Source organism: Gobio gobio (genome assembly GCF_949357685.1).
Source record: "Gobio gobio genome assembly, chromosome: 17".
Classification (NCBI taxonomy): domain Eukaryota; kingdom Metazoa; phylum Chordata; class Actinopteri; order Cypriniformes; family Gobionidae; genus Gobio; species Gobio gobio.
This window is the reverse complement of record NC_137110.1, coordinates 44232738-44250838: the sequence shown is the minus strand read 5'-3', so window position 1 is coordinate 44250838 and position 18101 is coordinate 44232738. Positions and strand designations below refer to the sequence as shown.

General features: G+C 39.8%; 1 protein-coding gene across 1 annotated transcript; it reads left to right on the top strand.

Moving 5' to 3' along the window:
• The first annotated feature begins 226 nt into the window (after window positions 1-226).
• Window positions 227-3081, top strand: pou4f1 (POU class 4 homeobox 1). The gene is made up of 2 exons (XM_079840624.1): window positions 227-547; window positions 864-3081. Exons 1-2 carry the CDS (start codon window positions 425-427, stop codon window positions 1842-1844), a joined length of 1104 nt encoding a protein of 367 aa, XP_079696750.1. The 5' UTR covers window positions 227-424; the 3' UTR covers window positions 1845-3081.
• The last annotated feature ends 15020 nt before the right edge of the window (window positions 3082-18101 follow it).

Here is an 18101-nt window from a genome sequence, read left to right as displayed (position 1 = left end):
GCGAAGGCAGCACGCATGCGCGCAGAATCCACAGGTATGGACTGGAAGCCCCCCTCTCCGTCATTAGGCCGATTTACAGTTCGAGGAGGACGTGAGACGAGAAGAGGCGCGATGAGAGGAGACGAGAGGAGGAGAAGAGAGTCAATCGCGCTCGTCTCGCGAGAATAGGCGAGGCTGCCGGACGAGATGTGAGGGACTCAGGTGTAAGAGCGCTCCTCTTCCACACACAGCAGAGCCAAACAGAGACGCACACACACACACTGCGGGCATCTCCTCTCCTCTGTACCATCAGCAGCCGAGCGCTACCGCATCCGCCCGACTGCTGCAAGACGCCAGAAGAGGAGGCGGGAGGACCTGGCCTCTCGCTTGGGTTTTTGTCCTCCTTCTTTTCGTGCACTTTATCTGAGCCGGATCACGCGCAAACATGATGTCCATGAACAGCAAACAGCATCATTTCGCCATGCACCCCAGCTTACCTGAGCACAAGTACACAACTCTGCACTCGAGCTCGGAGGCGATCAGGAGAGCCTGTCTGCAGACTCCACAGGTAAACGAGCTCCAAACTTCTGCTTTTCTCCTGCGTTCTCCTCTGCGCGCGAGGAGGAGCGCTGGAGGCGCATATACTGCCTTAATGTTTTTTTCATGTATTCCACAGCAATCATCTGCACGCCTGTGATCTTTTCTGAAGGCATGCTCACTGAAGGCTCAGGCTTCAGCCTTTTTTGTATTAATTTTTATGACTGGAAGCCTCTTAAAAGGAATATTCTCTGTGTTATGTGTTGACACTATTCCCCAGCTGACATCTCCACTTTCTTTCTGTTTCTCTGTTTTTTTCTTCTTCTCCTCGCTCTCTCCGACTCCAGCTACAAAGCAACATCTTCGCCAGTCTGGATGAGACGCTCCTGGCCCGCGCCGAAGCTCTGGCGGCCGTGGACATCGCGGTGTCCCAGGGTAAGAGTCACCCGTTCAAGCCCGACGCCACGTACCACACGATGAACACCGTGCCATGCTCGTCCACCTCCACCGTGCCACTCGCCCACCACCACCACCACCATCACCACCACCACCACCAGAACCTGGAGCCGCCCGACCTCATGGAGCACATCAGCTCTCCGTCGCTCGCGCTGATGCCCAGCGCGCACGAAGGGGCCGGCGGAGGAGGCGGCGGGGGCGGCGGCGGGGGCTTGATCTCCACGTCGGCCCACCCGCACTCCCACATGCACGGGCTCACCCACCTGTCTCACCAGGCTGCTATGAATATGAACTCGCCGCTAACTCACCACGGGCTCTTACCGGGCCACCACGGCGGTGCGCACCAGGGCGCGCCGGGACTCGCCAACAACGGACTGCCCTCTATTAACGACTCGGACACGGACCCGAGGGAGCTGGAGGCGTTCGCGGAGCGCTTCAAACAGCGGAGGATCAAACTCGGGGTGACTCAGGCGGACGTGGGGGGCGCGCTGGCCAACCTGAAGATCCCAGGCGTGGGCTCCCTGAGCCAAAGTACCATTTGTCGCTTCGAGTCGCTAACTCTGTCGCACAACAACATGATCGCACTCAAACCCATCCTCCAGGCGTGGCTGGAGGAGGCCGAGGGCGCCCAGCGCGAGAAAATGAGCAAACCCGACATTTTCAACGGCAGCGAGAAGAAGCGCAAGCGGACCTCCATAGCGGCCCCGGAGAAACGATCTCTGGAGGCGTATTTCGCGGTCCAGCCTCGGCCGTCCTCGGAGAAAATCGCGGCTATTGCCGAGAAATTGGACCTCAAAAAGAACGTGGTGCGAGTATGGTTTTGCAACCAAAGACAAAAACAGAAGAGGTTGAAATTTTCCGCGGCTCACTGATGGACTAAAGACAAAACAAAACTGACTTTTGGGGACCAAGGAACGTCGCTTTGGCTCAAATGCGTGTGCTCTCGATTAGTACCGTTTTATTTTCACAACTCATGTTTCTTTTCACTGTACTGGTGAATGTGAAGTATGCAAATAACAGGTAATCCAGACGAACTACTTTTTCTGCGGTTCTTAGATACATCCAGGTTTATGTTTTTTTTTCTTTTTTTTTTTGTTGTTGTTGCCCCAAATGACATTTATTCCGAAAGACGAAAAATAGCCATTGATGGATTACCTCATAGTTTAATTCTATCCTATTTATTTATTTATTTATTTATTTATGTATTTATTTATTTATGTTCGGCATATTTGTGTACTGTATTCATTCGTAATAGGGAACTGCTATATTTTTGATTATTAAATGTGTTAAAAGCAGATCCCATTTTCACAGTCTTGCTGATGAACTAATGTGATCATTCAGTGTTTCAAAGGTCTGCTCTGATGAATACACAACTGATGAATAGGAAAAGAAGTATACAGAGACCCTTTTAAATAATAAAGGTGGCAACCACCGCTCGTATTTGTTGAAATTGCACTGAAATCTACTGTTATTTAGATTGGTTAGATATATTCTAATGCTTTTGTGTATATATATAAATATAAGTAGGCCTACAAATGACACTTGCTCACCGTGCAAAACTGAATTCCCAGTTTTATTTGGTTTGATTTATTATTTTGTCTATTCTTCTGTTTAGAATAATTTTGGCAAATCAGAATTTTTCCTCTGCGGATATTAGTGAACTCGCATGATGAAGATGATTATACTTACAGTCTAAAGCAAAATTGTCCTAAAATAGGTATAATTTCGTTGGTTTTGTATACTTTGGTTTGCAGTGCAAACATTCTATGCATTGAAAGAAAAAAAATACCAAGCACTACATAGAGTATCTACTGGTAGACCTTTGTGGATGGTGTAAGTCACTGTTTAATGCCTGTTTTCACATAAAGACACAACGTTGTTTGTCGTGTTAATTGTTCCTGAGAAAGAAAAAAAAAACCGTTGTAATGATTTTATTTTGTGCACAAGTATGTTTACAAACAGCGGCCACGTGCGTCTCACTCTGTCATACCTGTGCACCTGTCCAACAGTCTGCTGTCTTTCCATCCTCTCATCCAAACTTCTCTCATTCTGTAAGCCAAATCCAGCTGCAGGGGCTCAGGTCCCGGCAATCTTCTAAATAAACGATGGAAAATCAAAGTGGAGGCTGTCATTGGATGCATATCTTATTCTGCAGCACAGACAGACACATCTCAGGCATATTTAGCCACTGCATTAAGCTTGTTATTATTTATATTTTGCACACACATCAATGAGAAATGAAAAAAAGTGTATTAGTCGAAAGTTTATCAGATCTATTCACACACTCACAGCTTACATTCAAAATACATATTAGGGGGAAAAAAGGGAAAAATGGACATAAAAGTTGTATGTCATAATTAAAACATAAAAGATATTTAACATGCAATGGCGCACACAAAAAAATCAACTAAATATTAACCCAACCCTCGCTTGTTTTGAAAAGAAAATCGATTCCTTTCTTTCTTTCTTTCTTTCTTTCTTTCTTTCTTTCTTTCTTTCTTTCTTTCTTTCTTTCTTTCTTTCTTTCTTTCTTCTTTCTTTCTTTCTTTCTTTCTTTCTTTCTTTCTTTCTTTCTTTCTTTCTTTCTCTTACAGTGGCTTCCTTATGAGCAATTTTTTTAATATATAGGCTAGTCATTACTCCAGACACATGCATTATTTATAAATTTTTATTTCTCTTCATTTCCATGATCTGGATTTCTCAGACATTCCGTTAGACCATGCAGTGAAAAAAATATTTACCACGAAATTCACGTTTTTACTATTTATGTTTTAATTTCACATAATAAATTGCAGACACAATTGTAAATACACAAGATAAGATGAATAATAATAATAACAATAATAATTTTTTTTAAATTGTCGCACGATTTCGGCCATGAGCATTACATTTAAATGGGCCTATACCCTTACTACGGTTTATTAAATAATTCATGCTCTGTGGTTTGGAAAATTAATAAACGGAATACAACAAGACACTAATTAAAAAGCTCGGTAATTGTTATCGGCGCCCTAATGGGATGTTAGTGTGTCAAACAAATGGAGTTTTTTGGCCATGCACGTGTCTGCTAAATGAGGTAACGCGAGCATTACATTAGATCTCCATCCGAATAGAATTCTGCGATTCGATATCCTTATAATAGCCGAAAATTCTTCGTATTGTTTCCTCAAAACTGAACTGAAGGCTGTAGGTGAGACCCCGCCGAGCTGACAATAAACATTTAATGAAGCCCGAGAGCAGGCCGTCTCCAAACAGTCTCTTTCGCAACGACTAAAGAAAAGGCGTCTAATTTCAAAAGTTTGTTTATTCATAAAAAAAATGACACTGCAGATCTTTCTCGCTGTAATATTGAAGAGAAATTCAGGGGGGGAAGGGGAGGGGAGCTTTACATTTTGCTGCCTTTAAAAAAGATATGTTATATGTAGGTGATGCAATATTAATCGCGCTTTGCTGATATAAAATGCAATATTTTCAGACAGCTATCGGGGTTTTTCAGGGAAGCACTTGATGAAAGCAGGTCGCAGCTGCAGTGCTGCTGCTGCTGGAGAAAGAAACATTTATTGGTCCTGTTTGGCTTTTGGCAACGAAGAGAAGAACGCAGTGAGTATATGGACATTTTCTTTGGGGAAGAATGACCGGGATGATTTGACTGCCACTGAAATTCTCCCAATCTAGTCGAGCATTTGGATCGTTTTGCAATTCGACGCTCTCACAATTCTGGCGCGACGGCACGTTAAGTGAGAGAATTGTTCATTTTCAGCTTTAAGTGAGTTTCTGGCATCCGACACTGCACCCCTCAGCTCCAGTCTTTTTTTTTCCCCTTCTATTTTATGTCGACAATTTTTACGAACGAATCTTTCCAAGAAATTATCCTCTGTAGTTTTATTACTGCTGTAATTTGAAATCGAATCTTTTTTTTTTTCAGACTTTAAAATATTTTGTTAAATAGGCTGATATAAAATGTTTATTCAAGTCAAATAAATAATCGAATTTGACTGCATCAACCTGACTACATCAATTACATTTTATTTTTAAATTAAAATATATATATATATTTTTAATAAGCAGCTCGCTTTTTACCGTAACGTCAAATAATTCATTTTAATTCCATCGTTTTCATTTTTTTAGAGTCTTTTAATATTTGGCTAATCCCCCACCCCTTTTTATATTAATTTTAAACTTAAGTTTCGCCTGCGTTCCACGCCGTTGAGAAGCGCACGCGCCATATTTCAGCACCACGAACAGCTCCCTAGCAGATTGAAGAGTAATGCATTATTGAGAGTCTATATCAAACAGCTCTAGGCTGCTGCTGTCTTTCTGCCTGCACTAAAGCCTCTAATATGTTAATGGCCGGAGGGGATGCCGCAGGTACAGATCCCAGCTGCTTCATGAGCCATATGTCAGCCGGTTTGCCTCATGGATCTATTAATCAAGAGATACTTCATCAACACAACTCAACAGCATCCCACCCTCAAAGTTCAGCTGCTACAAACAGCAACAACAAGAACACCGGCTAACCCGTTTAAAGCAAAAGGAGAAACAATCTGTGGATGGATGGGAAAGAGAAAAAAAAGACTCTTCTGTTGTATTTACACGGTTAAACGAGAATGGCTCGTCATATCGTGATCATTACAATTTCTAACATTTGATAAAAAGAAATCTGCAGAAATCAAGCCGCCTGGATGGCATAGCTTATTTTGACTCAATTTGACTAAATCAAATATGAGGTGAACTCAGATAATTTATCAGCTTTAAAATATCAGGACAATTTAATATTTTAATATTTAGTTATTCATATAGGCCTAGGCCTATATTCTATGTATAAATTACAATTAAAGGTGTATTACAGTGTCCTTGTTACATATGTTACATTACATTATTATGCATAATTACATGCAACTATAACGCTCGACCAAACCCTAATCCTATATTGCACTTTATTTTAAGGTGTTTCGTTTACACTACATTTAAAAACTGAGTAATAATAATGAACTACTAAAGGGTTAGTTGCATGTATAGTTATGAATATAATAATACAATAATTATAGTAAAATAAAGTGTTACCGTATGTTGTTAATTAATATTACGCAGTATTTTAATATATAATTATACAGTACCAAGGACACCTTAAAATAAAGCGTAACCCAATTAAATTACAATATGTTTTATACACATTTAAATAAACACAATCTTTCACACGACTATGGCGTTACGATGTTAACTGTTTATTATTAGGCTATTTTAATAAGCAACGTAATTAGCAATTTGTCCATTAGCAGCTGAAGCAGCTTTTTTTTATGGGAAACACGTGCCCACAGAGCAAATTCACCGCGCGGTTTCGGTTATAACAATGTCCATGAAGGATGGCCTGTGGACGGAAATGTCAAACAGGGGGTTGGGAGAGCGAATCCTCCGGATCTGTGTTCATTTCCAACTTGTATTTATTCAGTGATCTTCAGCATCTCGCCGGCGTCGAGTGGAGGCGGGCTGTTGACACAACGGCATATTTCAATCACAAGGGGTTCAGAGTCAGACCGAAAACCTATTTGTTTAATAAATCCGTCATTTAAGTTGAAAAATATTTGATAAGCAAGGTTGACCCCCCTCCCTTCCAAACCCACGGCGTTTACTGCAGCTGAGAGGAAATAGAGGTTAAAGTCTTTATGCAGATCAAAACCTGCTCGGCTCTCTGCATTTATCCCCGCATCAAATACCGCAGACAGGTCGACTCCAGATACTCCCTTCAAGAACAAACTGACAGAAATTAAAGAGCCGGCAAGGTTCCTGCCATTGCCAAACAATATCCAGCTGTAGCTTTAAGCACGTGATTGTTAGAGTAGCTGTCAGTCTGTTTCTTTATGATGGGCTGTATAAATGTCAAGTGCTTTCTCTCATCCTGTCTCTTTAACGCTCTCGTGGCCCCGGGCCCTGCACTTTTTGACCTTCTATTGAACACACTGGCCCCTCATCATTATCCTCATTTTGCCTCTGGAGTTCATCGTTTGTTCCAGCAATCCCTCTTCACCAAAGCGTGGAGATATTTACAAACCAGCTCTGGGTGACACTGTTTACAAATGGGCCCTTCAGATGGAGTTTTGAGGCCATTTGATTGCGTGGAGAAAGCGTTGGAAAACCGTGGACGCGCTATTATACATCTCTAAATCGATTTTGTTTTTCACGCTTCCAGATGATGCAGTGAACAAGATAACTAAAACAAGAAACTAGAAATAAAATAAAAAGAATGATTTCTCCTACGAGATGCATGGAGAACGAATGAAGACTTTTGCTCCAGGCTCTTGCTTTTCAGATTTTTCGGAGAAAAAGACCCCAACAATGCCTCAGATTTGACAAGATGCCAAAGTCTGCAATCAAAAGAGTTCAATAAGAGCATTTCATATCCAAGACCAAATGATCTATCCCAGTGCATTCTAGCTCTGTATTCTCACTTGATCTTAACATTTGTGTCTATTTTTATTTTTATTTCAGAGCATTAGGATTTATGTCTTTAATGCACAACAATCTTTTTTTCAGTCACATTGTCCACTAACTAGCACTTTCCTTAAATATTATAGACATTTTAATAGTTTAATATTGTAATACCATGTAAAAAATGATTTCCCTAAACAATTTTCTGTGGGGTTCTCTATAGAACCCTGTGGTTCTTGACTCAATTTTAAAGAACCCTTTATGGTTCTATATAAGGAGAGATGTTTTAAATTATCGCATAGTACTATAATGTTTAACGAGTAAACAAATCATAAATTGTTTACGAGCTGTTTAATTCATAAAATATAATTACAATTAAAGGGTCTATATGTAGAATTCATAAACCCTTGTTATTAGCGACACCGGTGGCCGTTAAGTGATCTGCAGCCAGCTACTTGCTCATGCTTGAACACTTATGCTGCGTTCACACCAAATGCAAATAGAGCGTCAAAATCATATTTACCATGGATGCTTGAACATTTCGAAACCATTCGCACGTCCAGAGCGAATTGGAAGCGCGGATAAATCGAGCGTTTGAATCGAAATATGTCATAAAACACCACTCATCATGTTTATCATCACGTCACTTTACCACGTGACAGCAGCAAGCAGGTTCCTGATTGGTTAACGCGGCTCGAATAGACGGCAAAGTTCAGATTTTTTAACTCAGGCATCAGACCGAAAGCGCTTCAAACACGCAAATGCACAAAAATCACCAAATAAAATCACTCGCGCGAATGAGGCGGAATCGCGCCCAACGCGCCACGCGAAATGTGTCTATTGCGCCACAGGACCTCCAGATGCGCATCAACGCGTCTTTACATTGACTTAACATTGAAATCACTTGCTCCAGGCGCTCTATTCGCGTTTGGTGTGAACGCAGCATTAAAGTACAACAAGTTTTTTTTGGGGGGCGGGGGTTGTCTTTTTATTTGAATAATTAAATGATTAAAAGGTATTCTAGGTCTAATTATAGCCTATATATTTGTGAAGTAATCTATTTAAACTCTTTGCAAATAATATTTTAAAAAAATATGCACACATTCACTCGTTTGTATGTCTAATATGTCAAAAATGTAAAAAAACGTTTTGTGTTTCGTCACATTCAGTTATAAATTACATAATTTATATGATTGCATATTTTCAATTAAAAATGGCGAAATTATATTTACAAAGTTGAGTAGTTTGCATCACTGTATGTTACTGGGGGTCGTTAAACATATCTATCATAAAACAGTTGTCAAATATTACATTTTTAGCTATTTATATCTAGCCACGCACACACTTTTTCACTGTAAAATCGGAAAGCGCCGCATTTGAATTCACAATAATCTTCAGTCACCATTAAGCCCCGCCTTCTTCGATCTGATTGGCCATCATTTTGACATTAACGAGCACTGTTAGACCCCTGAGGCAGAACAGAAAAATAAAATGTTACTTTTTAAAAATGTCTGCCATCCTAAAAACAAACAGAGCACTGTGTAATGGAGCGCAATATTGGGGGGTACAATTAGGCAATTTCCAATTATTGGGGGGGACTCAATGCCTATGGTGGTTCTTTTTTCATTCTTCTCTTAAGGCCTGTTCACACCGTGACTATTTTCGTGTGCGTTTATCGCGACATTTAACGCCTTGTGACTAAACAAAGAGCGCCAATGTGAGTGTGCATACCGACGTGCAAAACGGCACGCGTAAAAGCGTAATAAAAAAAAAAACGGGTTAGTTTTTTTGTTTTGACGCGGCACGTTAAAAACTGTCCGACCAATGAGATCGCCGCTTTTGTTTACGTGCCTGGAGATGCTGAAGTTACAGTAAAACACAACTTGGTGGCGCTCAAGCTCAAAACGGTCTTACCGAGCACACATTGATAAGACGAAGAAGAAGTAGGTACACAAAGAAGAAGATGAGCTGCTAATGCCAGTTAGAAAAAAAGTGTGTGAATGGTTTTGGCAAGCACATAAATACCGTCTCTCTTCTTTTTCTGTGTGACAAGCGAGTGTCAGAAGCGTAAAGTGACGTCTCGAGAAACGCTGGCGATTAGCGGGCATGATATTCATCCCTGTGTGTGCAGGCCTTTAGAAGCAAAAAAGGTGGAAATACTTCTGCAGCGATACTTTTACCGAACACCCCGACGGCGTCCACGCTGCTGAGAGCGACGGTTTGATGAATATGTTAATATGTGCTGCACGCTTTCCTCTCAATATCAAAAACACACAACAATGACAGCAAATGATCATTGCGGTGTAGAAATGTTTGCACAAGTTCTGCAGTTCACCGGCATCATGATGACAGATGAGGGAATTATGATTGCTCTTATATGATAGTTTGATTATAAAGTATATTTGAGACTATAGCACGACTATATAGATCTGGCTATGCAAGAATAGAGTTTGACTTATTCCCTTTTCTTCGCATGTCACATTAACATTACAGTACAGAATGACTCTTTCGACTCTAAAAAAAAAAAGGTTTTATATGGCACCAAAAATGGTTCTTCGTCGCAATCATAGAGGAACCACTTTTGGTGCTATATAGCACCACATCTTAACATGTTCTGTATATGGTAGCGGTGCTATATAGCACCTTAGTTAGCGGTGCTATATAGCACCTAAGTCAAAGAACCTCTGTAGAACCGCAGAAGAACCCCTGAAGCACCAGAATTGGTGCTATATAGCACTTAAAAAGGTTCCCCTATGATTACGAGCCAAGAACCACTCTTGGTGCCATATAGAACCTTTTTTTTTAGAGTGTATGCTGAACATTATAAGTATTTGTATCACGAGGAAGAGAGGCTCCCTGGAGCGCTCGTGAACGTCACATCCTTTTGATTTTCCCGGGTCAAAACATCCAGAGTCTCTCCCATAAAAAAACAGTCAACAGGCTTTCATAGACAACACAAAGTTCGGGAGGAGCACGTTCAAATGATCTATCCAATCATTATGTCATTCCGACCAGCCGTCAGCAATCAGCAATCAACATGTCCACCCAATCAACACACGTGGAGGATCACATAAATACCCAGTCAACTCACCAATGTCCCTCGACAGGTTTTCAGCATCCCTCCACCACCCCGTCTTCCTCACACTCACCTGGTTACTTTCCTAACCAGAGATACGGGGGGAGTACTCTGGGTTCGGGCCAAATACCGAGCTCGGAGCCCTCTCCTCGGACAGCACACCAAATACGCATACCATTTATTCTATCTGACTTATTTATAAGTGTGAACTTGTGAACTAGGAAATCGGGGAAGGTCTATTTTCTTTAGGTTTTGCTACAAGCTGTTCACACATTGGCAATAAAAAAAATCGATTATTACATGGAAATCCTTACATACAGTACAATTAAATCTAAATCCATAAAATGATCCCAGGAGGGGAACCCCTAAAAGCTTCTAGTGCCTGACAGAACTATATAGAACCTTTTCTTCTGTTTCTTTCACAAGATTCATCTTATTTCAACTTTTTGCTCAATTCTGTGGAATCTTGTCTGTAGAACGTCATCAAACATCTCTAGTAGAAACTTCCACAGATCTTTACATGGGGAAAAAATAGGCAGCCGATCATTTATCCCAATGAATGGCTTATCGATCACAGATGTCTGCACGCAGAGGTAAAGATAGCCCTAATGCGATACATTATGCATGAAACATATCCCAAACAAGATCTGACAGGACGGGCCAACACTGTGCCACTATAAACTCATCGAGTCGTCACATTTCAATCTGGATAAGCGTGAACTGCCAATGAATATATTCTGACTGAATATATTCATCAGCTTGAGTCTAGTGGAAGTTTGAAACTTCATGCTCAAGGCTTAAAGGCCGTGGGTCTGGGTGTGCGTGTTTGTGTGTGTGTTGCCGGCTGAGACAGAGGCTCTGTGTGTGTGTGTAGATAATGAGAGAACTGGCCTGGGCCACCCCTGTGCTCACCACCACACCATCAAATATTCATCAGTGTTGATTAAACAAGACACCGGCCGCAGATCTGGTGGCACTGTGCTAGAATGCCGAACCATATGCAAAAAAGAGGAATGAAATAGGATGGAATGTCCTGCAGTCTGAGGTCAGCGTCAGCCGATGGACATGACATCAGAATAACTGCAGCATCATAGATGTGACCTCAGACATGCAGATGAGGATGATGAGGGAGGGTAGGAAATGAGAGGCTGGAGAGGTCACGAGAAAACAGATGAAGAGATCAGTGCTAGAAAATGTTTAGAAAATGAGGAAAATGGCAGATGGGGAGAGGGGATGAAAATGGGGAATTTATGTTCTTTCCTCTGTGGAATTAAAAAAAGTTTTGAGTAATCTTCACAGAGACTTTTTTTATATAATAAAAACAGTTTGCAGTAACCACAATTGTAAAGCTATAAATAAATAAAAATAAATACATAAATAATGTTCTTATTCATCAAAAATTATTACAGTTTTTACAAAAATATTAAGCAGCACAACTGTTTTCAACATAGATAATAATCAGAAATGTTTTCTTGAGCAGCAAATCATCATATTAGAATGATTTCTGAAGGATCATGAGACACTGAAGACAGGAGGAATGATGCTTAAAAGAACACTCCACTTTTTTTTGAAAATAGACTCATTTTCCAACTCCCCTTGAGTTAAACAGTTGAGTTTTACTGTTTTTGAATCCATTCAGCCGATCTCCTGGTCTGGCGGTAGCACTTTTAGCATAGCTTAGCATAGATCATTGAATCTGATTGGACCGTTAGCATCATGCTCAAAAATGACCAAAGAGTTTCAATATTTTTCCTATTTAAAACTTGACTCTTCTGTAGTTATTGTGTACTACATTTTCTATGGAAAATGAAAGTTGCGATTTTCTAGGCCGATATGGCTAGGAATTATTCTCTCATTCCTGCGTAATAATCAAAGAACTTTGTGCCGTACCATGGGTGCAGCGGCGCAATGATAGTAGAGAATCCTAGAAAATCGCAACTTTTCATTTTCCGTTGGTCTTAGTACAGAATGTAACTACTGAAGATTCAAGTTTTAAATAGGAAGACTATAAAAACTCTTTGGTCATTTTTGAGTGAGATGCTAACGGTCTAATCAGATTCAATGATCTATGCTACGCTATGCTAAAAGTGCTACCGCCAGACCTGGAGATCGGCTGAATGGATTTGAAAATGGTAAAACTGTTAAAATTTTTTTAAATTGTAATAATATTTAAAAAGACAGTCAAAAACATAAAAGAAAAATTAACCAGCCCAACATATTTGAAAGGTAGTGATTTTAAATTATAAAGAAGTTTTTTTTTTTCTGATCCATGTTTATATGCTCAGTTCTGCAGGTTATATCATTGCATCAGGTGCATCATTACACCAGTAGGTGGCAACAAGTGGCTTTATCTTTATGAGTGAGTCATTGAATCACTCATTCAACCGATTCGTTCAAACACACTGGAGGAACAAAACAAGGGATGGGGTGCTTCTCAATTATCAATTTGATGCTTCCTCGTGTCCTCGCTCCTCCGTCCTCCAGCCTGTGACCCGGAAACCGATCAAAGTTAGCCATCTTGAAGGACATCTCAGTTCTCTAGTTGCACTGCGAGGAGGCGAGGAGTGAGGAGGCTTCCAAAGGAGTGATGAGGGAGGATGCACGGGTGTATCCTATGTGGAAGTCTTTCTTGTCAAAAAAGCCTGACGCACGTATAAATTCTCCTCCCCCTTCACATCGGTCACAATAATTGTAATTTATGCTTTACCTTTGAAGTTTAAATAAACCATATATCACACATATTTTTTAACAGGACATCTTGCTTTATTATTATTTATGACTTTCTTAAATAACCAAACTTCAACAACATAAGGGCTTGCTGACGCATGACGAAGTGATGCTCGAGTGATCATGAAAATTCCAATATACAAATAAGATTTCCTTCGATTCCTCCTTCCTTTTTTTCTTTCCTTGTAGCCTTCCCTCGCATTCTACGAGGGGTGAAGCTGAGACGAGAGGAATGGAAACGAGGATGCAAAAATGAGAAATTTTTATGAATGAGTCATTTACTCAAATGATTCATTGAAACACACTGGCTGCATCTGAAATCGCATACTTTCTTACTTTAAAGAAGGAGAAAAACAGTATGCAACAAAAGAAGTATGTCCACAGTATAAAAGAGTAGGAAAAAAGTACCTGGATGACTTACTACTGGCGAGATTCTGAAGTGTGCATCTGATGGACACTTTACTATCCCAAGAGGCCATGGGAGAGGATTTGTGAATGGCAGTGAAAAGATGTAACTGACACTGGTAGGTCACATGATAATGACAACATGGTGACTGTAGTACGTCCAGATTACATTCATACTACACACATATATAGAACATACTTTTTTAGAGCTCGCAAAGTAAGAACCTACTCAACAGAGGATGCAATTTTGGACATAGCCACTGTTTCATTCAAGGAGCAAAACAAGTCATTGAGTCATTTACTCAAACAATTCATTCAAAATCATTGATTTATTTAGGAATGAAACATGGAGCCTTTATGAGAGTCATTTACTCAAATGATTTGTTCAAATGCACCAATTGATTCCAGGAACAAAACATAGTAAATTTGGAATCAAACACTAGAATACTACCATATTTCTGCCATATAAAGATATGGTAAAAATAGTAAGAGTAGTATGCTAGTAGTGTGCAGTCTGTTACTGAATGATTCATTCAAGCGATTCATTCAAAAACACTGATTCATTCAGGAACAACACAAGTGACTGGCTGCATCCAAAATTATTTTATGATTTTATGATGATCTTATTTTGAATAAGTAATTACATCATGACAGCTAAAAAAGTACATTCTGTATAGTGTCGTCATTATCATGTGACTTATCAGCGTCAGTTACTGCCATTCACAAATCCTCTCCCGTGGCCTCATGGGATACATGGACAGATCCATCGTTGTAGGTCATCTGGGTACTTTTTGCCTACTCTTGTGAATTCAGACATAGCGCTTTTTTCACATACTGTTTTTCGCCTATATATAGTAGGGAAATATGTGATTTTGCCTCTGTCTTCATGAATCAATCATTGAGTCATTGACTCAACTGATTCTTTTTGAAGCTTGGCAGTTGTGGTCACTTTGAACTTTTATTGTATTCAAGCAAGCTGTCTGTGTGAAAATTCTTCTGAAAATAAAATTTTGTGTGACCAGCCTCAGCCATATACACTCGGTGTCAAATGTGATTTTGCCGTTTTTGAGTGAACTGTTTCTTTAAGAACAACGCATTGGAAGAGAGGATCAGGCCGCGGACAGGAGTGAACTTGACAGGACAGGGACAGTGGAATAGATGGGTGGAAAAAATGAATTGAAAAGAAGAAGAGAAGAGAAGAGAGGTCGGTCACTCCGGTGCACATTAAATATTTTATGAGATGTGTGGTTCAGCAGAGACAGGAAAGAGCGTGGTCAGAGAGGTTAGCCCAACTCATTTACAGCACCCGGAGAGAAGGAGAGACAGACACACAGAGAGCATTAAGAGTAAGATGTGTATTTTAGCATTGTCAGTCAGCATGCTCAACACTTATTTGCTATTTGAGAGATGAAACGTCTCAAAACATGACAAAATCATGGGTTTGGTTAGGGTTAGGGAATTTAAATGAATATGCATGAGTTCAAAGAATGTTTTGCTAACGTTCCTCACATTATGAAAACGTAATTTCTTTGAATATTAAAACACTTTAAAAAAATGACCTATCATGTAGAGTGTAATAACGCTGTTTGAGAATGTAAAAAGTCTGAAAAGTTTTAAAGATCAATGTGCACGACAAATAAAAAACTGTCTGAAATGAGTTGTCAGTAATTCCAGTCTAACTTCCTGTTTGAATCTAGCCTGACGTCATCATACTCAGATTCTAGTCAGAATATGAGTCTGATACTGCTCCATTGGGCTGTGATTATGAGGCGTGTTTCAACCGAACCAGGAAAGAAAATGCCTCTACACTCATTTGGATAGACCTAGAACCAATCAGAGGAACCGAGTAAGTGACATATGTTGAGCGACGCATAGTTGTCAACAGAACTCAACTGCACTCACGCTGGAAGAAGTAGAAGAAGAAGATGAGTGTAAACGATCTTTGCCGGTGTTGTAAAAAGTATTGAAGGATACACGGAGTACTTGCCAACACGATCATCATTTTTGAGAGAAATAGTAAAGGTGAATGCATATACGAACAAGTTCTCCGTTTAGTAAACAAATTCAACCCAAGTGCTCTTTGGTGACGTGGATGATTGCGTTATTATTGATCATCTGTCCATCATCGTATAAAGCCCGCCCTGACAATTTGATGGGTCCGAACAGCTCTGGTTCGAGCATAGTTGCTCCACAACGGATCAAGTCCAGACCGAACTTCCCGACCTCAAATGTTGTGGGCGGGGCTAAGTTCAGCTGGCATCCAGGCTAGTTTGAACCTTCAATGGTTTGTAACACATTTGCATAATGCCGGTCTTCATTGGCTGTACGCAAACAACGTCTACTTTGACCCTCAAACACTGTAATTGTAGCTGAGACTGGAAGAGTTTGGTTCATGTTGTCGACCTGTCGAAAAGACAAAGCAAATTCACTAAAGCAATTCTAAAGTATGAGGACTTGCGCTCAAATTGATATGGTAAAAGTATGACATAGTTACTGTTTGTATCACTTTGTAGCATGTGCTGAGGAAGCCTCCGGAGCTGAAATTCAGGACATTTCGTTTCCAGCATGCGCTGTAAGCAGTAGACCAATCACAACAGACTGGGCCATATGACCAATCAGAGCAGAGTAGGCTCTCAGAAAGGAGGGATTTAGAGAGACCGGATGCCTTTTCATGCAGATGTAACAATGTATAGTATGAGAAAATGAAAGCTTTTTTGACCTTGGATGCATGTAAACCTATTGTAGGAGACTCCAAAACAAAACTAGTAACTTTAAAAATAGCATAATAGGGGCAATTTAACATTTCAAAAATCTTGGTTATGTGAACATTAAAGAAAAAATCCATTTTATCATCCCTCAAACATTATGAGAATGTTACTTTTGAGCATTCTCTGCTCATTCTGAAACATTTAAAAAAATGTTTGATGACCATCCAACATTTCAGAAAGAAACACTCCATGAACGATGTATAAATATTGTTTTTCTGCTAACGTTTTGAGAACATTATTAAAGCCAGATAACTTTACTGGAAGAACGTTTGTTCATAACTTTAGGAGAACTTTGCCAAAACAGTTCAGAGAACTGTTAGCTGGGATCAAATCACTTTAAGGTTGAGTAAATTGAACAAACCTCTATCCTTAAAGGGATAGTTCACCCAAAAAGGAAAATTACCCCATGATTTACTTACCCTCAAGCCATCATAGGTCCTTCTTTCAGACGAATACAATCGGAGTTTTATTAAAAAATGTCCTGGCTAATCCAAGCTTTGGCAGTGAATGGCCGTCCCACAATTTGAAGCCCAAAAAAGTGCATCCATTCATTATAAAATCAATCCACACGGCTCCGGGGGGTTAATAAAAGCCTTGAATCGATGGGTTTGTGTAAGAAAAATATCCATATTTAAAACTTTAAAAAGTAAAATATCTAGCTTACGGCGGACCGCCTTCCATATTCAATTTACGGAAAAAGTGTAACGCATCTTGCAATTCAAAACGCTTACAGACGTCATACGCGCAAGTTACGCTTTTCTCAAAACTTGAAAAAGTGGTGGCGTTCTGGTGTAAGCTAGATATTTGACTTTAAAGTGTGTTAAATATGGATATTTTTCTTACACAAACCCATCGATTCACTTCAGAAGGCCTTTATTAACCCCCCTGAGCCGCGTGGATTACTTTTATAATGGATGGATGCACTTTTTTGGGCTTAAAATTTTGGGCTGCCATTCACTGCCATTATAAAGCTTGGATTAGTCAGGACATTTTTTAAAATAACTCCGATTGTATTCGTCTGAAAGAAGAATGTCGTATACACCTAGGATGGCTTGAGGGTGAGTAAATCATGGGATAATATTCATTTTTGGGTGAACTATCCCTTTAAGTATTATACTTCACTGTGTAACTCATCCTGCATTGTTTGTGTTACAAACATGAATACATCCCCAAATCGCTTTTTTTGTTGAAGAGATGTGTACTATTACTTGATTAAGAGATCAAAAATGTGAAAATGGAAAAAAAGTGTATAGGCTACTGCAAAAAAAAAAAAAAAAAAAAGGACTGTAGTGTCAAAAAATTGCTCTTTTGACTTGGATTATTAAGGAACCACCTAGCAACGGCCGTGCATCCAAACACAGCACCCTGGCAACTGGTTAACATCCACTCACTGCACAGCAACGGTCTGACAACCATCATTCATATTTTCTTCATAAAACACAAAAATGTTGCTTGAGTTGAATGTTTATAGAATTAATAAAAGATATTTCTGTTTTGTTTGTTGAACTCTGTGACATCATTCATGAGTTTGTGCATGCATTCATATTCTGTGCATGAATTATTAAATAACAATATTTTAAATATTTGGGTAGTTATTAAGAAGAAGTTCATGAATAATTGAGCATGTCTCCAATGTCAGCAACAGACTAACAGTGTTTGTTTTGATCTGTGACAGTTTGTGTGTCAGGACGATTATATTGAATTGACCCATAAAAATCTTGCTATAC